Source organism: Nyctereutes procyonoides, unplaced genomic scaffold (assembly GCF_905146905.1).
Source record: "Nyctereutes procyonoides isolate TBG_1078 unplaced genomic scaffold, NYPRO_anot_genome, whole genome shotgun sequence".
NCBI lineage: Eukaryota > Metazoa > Chordata > Mammalia > Carnivora > Canidae > Nyctereutes > Nyctereutes procyonoides.
This window is the reverse complement of record NW_026575048.1, coordinates 35,623,719-35,631,271: the sequence shown is the minus strand read 5'-3', so window position 1 is coordinate 35,631,271 and position 7,553 is coordinate 35,623,719. Positions and strand designations below refer to the sequence as shown.

The following is a 7,553-nucleotide window of genomic DNA, read 5'->3' as shown; positions in this document are numbered from 1 at the left end:
CCAGGTAGTGACTAAGCCCTGCAGGAGAGGAATGCAGGACTTCCTCCCATGCATGGATAAGGGGCCTTGGAAGGGGGTGGAGTCAAATATGCTGTGGGGTTTAAAAGCTGGAGAGACAGAATCAAGGGCAGAGGCTCTGGATATGAATAACCCTTAGCCCACACATTGTAGAGAGGATTAATGAAATAATGCAGTCATGTACCAAATGTGCTTAGAACAGCTGCTACTCAAGAAGTGTTGGCCTTGGCAATGAGAACATGGAGCAAAACAGCTGTCTACAGAAGAGAAGGCCCATCGAGGAAACTATTTTGCAGAAACCACAGAGGCCATCTGGCCTCAGATTAAGAGCTTTGTGAAGGTCTGGGGCAACTATTAGAGGGAACGCAATAAGGAATACACTGGAAGGAAATCAATTGCTTGGCAGCTGCAAGAAGGGCCCACCTGAGTGATGCCTGGGTGGCTCAGTGGTTGAGCATCTGCCTTTGGCTCAGGGCATGATCCTGGGGTCCCAAGATCGAGTCCCGCATCAGGCTCCCCAAATGGAGCCTGCTTATCCCTCTGCCTGTGTCTCTGCCTCTGTGTCTCTGTGTCTCTCATGAGTAAATAAATAAAATCTTTAAAAAAGAAGAAGAAGAAGAAGGGCCCACCTGAGGTAGAGAATCATGGTGGAGTGAACACTACCTCTTGTCAAGTGATTCTCAGAACTCAGGTGTTGTATTACCTTTGTTGTACCATTGTTGTATTGATTGACTCATAATAAGATCACTGGAAAAATACTTGTAAATGCTGAGTTTTCTATCTGACACAAAATAAGCACTCAATAAATGGTGGTGGTGGAGGTGGAGGTGATGTTTCAGGGAAGACTCTAGAGACTCTGGGGCAGACTCACATTTGTTGAGCAGGTGTAATGAGGAGCTCACTTGGGTGTAAACCAGGGCAGGGCACCTCGGCCTCCGAGGGAGAAAAGCTACTCTATATAAGAGAGTAGAAACTTCATTTTCTTGGGTGAAGATAGGGATTCCAGAAGGAGGAGAGTCAGGGATGAGGTTTTAAAAGAGAAAGAATTTTGGGAAAAAAGAAATCTATCCAGTAGGCAATTCGTTTTGGCTTTGAAGTGTGAGGTTAACCTTTTTCTTGGGCTCCTCAACATCATCTGTAAAGTCTATGCTTTCCTCCACAGGTTTTGGAAAAGTTATCACCAGGGTCTCAAAGAGAGTTTGAGTCCTGTGCTGAGTTAAGCACATGATTAAAAATAGACTAAGCCCATGGTGGCAGGATCCAGAAGACAGAGAACTGGTGATATCTGGCATATACTGTCACTGCCATGATCACAGTGAATCCAGAAAAGGGGCCAGTGTTGGGGACAGGAGAAGCAGATGACAGCTAAGAGCATGATCTGAGGGGAGTGAAAGAACTCTGACTGTACATTCCTTAAACCAGCCCCTGAAGGAATCATAGCAGGAAGAAGAAAGATGGTTTAAACTTCAAAGGAAGCAAAGGGTCATGAGGTACAAGTTAAGCCAGTGTGGAGTGTCTTGAGCCATACAGCAGCAGACGGCACACTCTGCCCACATGGTGGTTTGGTTGATTGTGCCTGAGAGTCTTGGGTCTGGATTGGATGCCCTTAGATCTGGGTCGGGAGGCACTACACGTGTGCAGTTTGCACTTCTTTCTTGTGGGGGTCTCAGAGAAGGCCAGATTCCTTGAGTTCTACTGGCTGACATATTCCTTGTACCCTAATGACATGGGTGAGTTGGGTCTAGTTGTTCCTCAACTGGTTAGTTCCTCTAGCAGAACATAAACAGTTTGGAAAGAGAGGATGGAGCTGGCAAGGCCCGCTTATTCAGTGGTTTGACACTATACCTGAATTTCCAAATTGGAAATACATGACCCCATTCACCAATCGACAAACATAAATGCATAGTTTTTAGTTCCACACACTGAAAACTATCTGAGATGCCTGGGATATGACTGTTCTCTTTCCCTTTACCTCCTTGCAATTGCCCTCAATACTGAGGCCAATTTATACTTTACTTGCCTGAACATTAATTTTAATGATTTGGCTTAGTCAAAACCCAACATCACACTAAATATACTTCTGTTAGTCTGAGGCTAGGTATATCAGAATGTGACCTTGTAATATGACTTTGTTATATCTCCCCATTCTGACCCTACTGGCCCATGAAGAGGAGAAGCTGGTGGCTATTATTTCTCAACAGGCACCATGACTTCATAACCTGAACCATATCCCAATAATCCGATCAATACATGTTTTTGTTGTTGTTGTTGTTGTTGTTTTAGATTTTTTTATTTCTTATGAGAGAGAGAGAGAGAGAGATGCAGGCTCCATGGAGGGAGCCCAATGTGGGACTTGATCCTGGGACTCCAGGATCATGCCTTGGGCCAAAGGCAGGCACTAAACCGCTGAGCCACCCAGAGATCCCCAATACATGGTTTTAAATGATATTGTCTTTAACTTTGTTTTATCAAGGAGGCTGTGAAATCTCTGACCTAATCTTGTCTTTTTATTTGGGAAGTAGAGGCTGTGCTCTTTGTAAAAGGACTTGGGTTTTTCCTGGAGTAATCCAGATGGGGTTTTTACGTTTAAGCTTATTTAAATGGTGGCAACTCCTCTTCCTGCACAGAGTATCTTTATATACTTTTTAAGATTTAAATTGAGGACTAAAGCTACAAATGCTTTTACTACGATTAATGTTTTAAAGATTAATGTTGGGGACGCCTGGGTGGCTTAGTGGTTGAGTGTCTGCCTTTGGCTCAGGGCCTGATCCTGGGGTCCTGGGGTTGAGTCCCGCACTGAGCTCTCTGCATGGAGTCTGCTTCTCCCTCTGCCTATATCTCTACTTATGTCTCTCATGAATAAATAAATAAAATCTGTAAAAAAAATAAAGATTAATGTTGTGTTTGTATGTATGAATGTACTGTACTCAGGCAGGTCCACTGATAACTTTTTTATTCTCCAGTCGACGTTTCTTGCTTCCAGGGATACAGAATGGCTATGGTGGTTAGTTTTATGTGTCAGCTTACTGGGTCTAAGGGTGTTCACAGAGCTGGTGAAACAGTCTCTCTGGGTGTGTCTGGGAGGCTGTCTCTGGAAGAGATCAGCATTTGAATTGGCAGATTGAGTAAAGACGATCACTCTTACACGGGTTGGGCTTCATCCAATCCATGAGGGCCTGTATTGAACAAGATGGTGGATGCCGGATGAATCCATTCTGTCTGCTTGAGCTGGGACATCCATCTTCTGTCTGTTGGATATCACTGTTCCTGTTTTTCAGGCTTTCAGACTCAGACCAGACTTACACTATCACCCCACCACCCCCATGCCTGCAGACTCAGACAGAACCACACCACCTGCTCTCCTGGTTCTCCAGCTTGCAGATGGCAGACTGTGGGACTTCCCTGCCTCCATCACCGTGTGAACCCATTTCTGTAATTATAAATACATACATAGATATTCATCCTATTGATTCTCTTTCCCTGGAGAACCCTGTCTAATACTGTGGCTCCCTTAGAAAGGGATACTGTCAAAAGTCAGCTTTCTCAGGGGCCTTTCCAGCTTTCAGGACAGCTTGGGGAATGGGAAAGATGGCTCTCACTGGACAATAAAGAAAAGGTCCAGTGCTTAACAAACACATGATCACGTGGGGAACAGGTGCTATGCAATGTGCCTAAGTTTCAGTCTGATTTTTCTTTTTTCTTTTTTTCCAGGTAAAAGGAATGTTTATTTATTTAGCATTTATGGGCCTAATGGCTCCATAAATAAACCTGTACAGAGTTGGGAAGTAGCCCACAAGAAATACAGGAGCGCAGAGAGCGTGTATTAAGGCTCAGGGATCAGTACATGTCATCAGGCTCAGCATCCTCCCATCTCCAAGGGCACTAACAAAGCTGTGGGCCTCTCCATTGGAACGGAAACAGCAGGATCCCTGCTGCAGGATATCCCAAAATGTGGGGGATCCATTGCAGGCTCAGCCTGTGATCCAGGTCCAAAAGTTCCAGCCTTCTCTGCCACCTCTAGGGCTAACTCCAGGTTCTGGTCAAACAGCTCACACCTGATGGGCATTTCCAGGGAGTAGAATGGATTCTTGAGGGCAAAGTCTGAGTAGATCTCATAAATCTTTTGGAGAAGAGAATCTATTCCCGCTTGCCTAGGATTTGCCAGCACCGCAAACTTGATCCCTGTCAGTGTCTGGAAGCAGTGCAGTTTGCACGAGTCGGTCTCCAGCATCTCAGTGCCTGAGCTGCCCTGTTCTGGAGACAGCTGGGAACCGATTGCGAACAGTGAGTGGAACATAGAGGCCAACATAAGCTTCTCATTGGAGGTGAGGCGAGGTCGGCCAAATCGAATAGACACCGGGTAATTGGCAGGATTGCTCAAGTACCCCAGCACCTCTTTCCCATCAGCCATGAACTTGCCATTCACGTCCACGCCATTGATGGCCAACGCTGTGGCCCACCCAGATGGTGTCGTGCTGGCCGAAGGCAGCTAGGACACGCTCGTCATGCAGCTTGAGCAGCAGATCAAGAGGGTGACTGGAAGTTTTCTCAGCCTCAGCCCTTGGTGCGTAGCTGTCCAGCCGGTGGATCAGGCCGCCAGCTTTGTTCACCACATACACACTAAAAATCGCCACTGCGGCGGCCCAGACTGATTTTTCTAGAATCAAGGAGTGGAGGTGTGAGGCCAACTCCATTCTGGCTAGGGCTCCAAATTCTCTCTGTTTCATGGCCACGGGCCCAAGATCAAAAAGGTGGAGCACGTAAGGTTCAGGACAGTCCCTGTACCCCAGCCACCAGAAGCAGGGGCACCATCTGCACCTGCTTTGTTTAGCCAGAAAGGACCTCCCCAAGCCTATGCAGGGCCGACAGCACCCACAGGTAGGAAGGACGATGGCATTCAGGAGGCTCCCAAATCCTGTCACTGAAAAAAAAACCCGGGGTTCCAGAGAAGAAACTGCAGCTCAGGTCACCACATTCACACCCCCAAGGTCACCACAAGGCTCTTGAATCATCTTGCTGTGAAACTCCATAGCCAGCTGGTCCTTGTTTGCCCGGCACAGAAAGGTTTCCCAGGATGCAAGTCTTGGGGTTTTAAAGCCAGGAGAAGCAAGTCTGGATGAGTTGGTTGCCTCAGAGAGGAGCTGCAAGTGATAGGCATGAAGGATGTAATTCATTTGAGGGCTCAAGACCCCTTCTGAATCACTGGGTAGAGCCCATGCTCTCCCCAAGAGCACCCCACTAATGAGAACTGGCTCATTCTACTTCTGCCTGTTTCTTTTCCAGATTCCCCAGTCAATACCTCCTTCCTTATCACCCACTGACTCTGAGCCCGGCATGGGCCTCTGCTACCCTGGTGAGGGCACCAGCCCACCTGCACTGCATTTTCATTTGAAGCACTGTGTGTGCAAGACACAGAAGAAGGCCCAGAAATGCAGGACTCCACCTTACCCTCAAAGGGAATATAAATCACAGGTGCATTTTTAAAAAGCTACAATCCTAAAAGGATAAAAGATGAGCAAACTGGAATAAAAAACAATATTTTACCCAGAAAGCAACACACATTCTTTTCTTCAGTTCTGTTGCTTTGTTAAAGCTGCGCAGGCAGCCTCTAAGAGGCACATGGTGGCCACCAGGGGCAAACGCTGAAGCGGCTTGTGTAATACCTTCCCATGCTGTGCACTTCCAGCAGGATTGTAGTTACAGTGGAAAAACAGCACCCACAGCTGCCAAACCAACAAAAATTATATGATAGGCACTTTTATAATTTCAGCCCCTAACTATACTGGGCCAGCATACTCGAAAATCCGTTGGCCTGAGTGGGCAGCCTAACTCCCTCACGCAGGGTACGTCACCTCTGAAGCCTCCCATAAGACAGCATCCCCGTCCCCGACCGGCAGTTGGCCTGAGACCTGGTATACAGCAAGTGCTCAGCTGCTGTTACTGTTCATCTCTGTGTGCATCTCTCTGTGCATCTCTGTGCATCTGGGCTGGGGCCTGCCGACCCAGTGATGAGGGATAGGCAGGTGACATCCCTTATCCCACTGGGCCTGGCCTTTGTAGGTCTGACTTCAGCCTATTCCTCTTCCCTCAACCACAGGACATTGGGAGGAGCTTCCCTCAGGGGCTCCTGCACCCTCCCAAGCCCACGTTCCAGGGAGAACAGGGAGCCTCCAGTGAAAAGCAGCCTGAGAATCCAAGTACCACGCAGCCTTCTCTTTTTTTTTTTTTTTAATTTTTATTTATTTATGATAGTCACACAGAGAGAGCAAGAGAGGCAGAGACACAGGCAGAGGGAGAAGCAGGCTCCATGCACCGGGAGCCCGATGTGGGATTTGATCCCGGGTCTCCAGGATTGCGCCCTGGGCCAAAGGCAGGCGCTAAACCACTGCGCCACCCAGGGATCCCAACCACGCAGCCTTCTGCATCAGGGTCTCTGGGGAGACACAAGACCAACATCATGTCTTTGAACCTGGATAGTAGGGGAAAACAGCTGTGTGTTTGGAACAAAGGAACACAATCTCTGCCAGGCAATTCCTTCCCAAGCAGGCTGCAGGCAGGGTCTGGAAGGCCATAAGCGATGCTGTAGTTCATAGCCTTGCATGTGGACACAGGCCAGAAGTTTCCTCGAGGATGCCAACATGTTTCCAGAGAGGGTCCTGGGCCCACTCAAACATCCACTGAAGAGGAGGCACCCATCCCGCCACATAGGCAGCTCCCCGAATCACGAGAGCAATGAGATTAGTACCCAGCAAAGCTGAGGTAGCGATGGGTAGATGGGTGGGTGGGAAAAAGACAGGAAGGGGATTGTGAGTGAGACCAAGAATGAGGCCTGTTTGGTTTTTTTCTCCATAACAGATGCATATAACACTCGTAAAGCCCATCATTTAAATCAGTGGTTTCAGTTTGCTGGTTCCATCTGCGGTTAAGTTCTCGGAAAGCAGGGACCACTGTGTGTATGTACGAACTTCACTGCGTCGTATCCATCTTACACAATCAAATGCTTAATAAGTAAATCAAAGACCTGCCTGATCCCCTAAAAATGTCTTACTATTTTCAGGCAGGTGATTAGGGCAAAGACTGTGCATGGTTTATGCATCTAGGAACTGCAACATGTTAACTTTAAAATAAATGATTTTTAGAAACCAATAAATGCCCAGTGAATGAGCAGTAGACAAGTGGGAAAATCAAGGCCCTCTCTTCCCCCATTACACTCCCCAGAGGTACCACTGTTAACACTTCAGACTTCAATACAATAAACTTTGACTTACCTTGGTGAAATTGACAGTTACTCATTTTCTAGAATTTATTTTTTCCTCTCTTAAATTGTCATTTCTTCCATGTCTGCTTTTTATATCCTTTTTATTATATTTTTGTAGTCCCCCAAATACTTGGTCAAGTTGAATTTAGGGTCTTTTGGGGATCCCTGGGTGGCTCAGCGGTTTGGCGCCTGCCTTTGGCCCAGGGTGCGATCCTGGAGTCCCGGGATCGAGTCCCGCGTCGGGCTCCCAACATGGAGCCTGGTTGTCCCTCTTCTC

General features: G+C 47.4%; 1 protein-coding gene across 1 annotated transcript; it reads right to left on the bottom strand.

Moving 5' to 3' along the window:
* Nucleotides 1-3,605: 3,605 nt before the first annotated feature.
* LOC129510968 (trafficking protein particle complex subunit 4-like) lies at nt 3,606-5,991 on the bottom strand. Its single transcript, XM_055327354.1, is given in 2 exon segments — nt 3,606-4,466; nt 4,468-5,991. Coding segments are annotated over 2 exon segments (870 nt in total). The 5' UTR covers nt 4,746-5,991; the 3' UTR covers nt 3,606-3,874.
* Nucleotides 5,992-7,553: the final 1,562 nt, after the last annotated feature.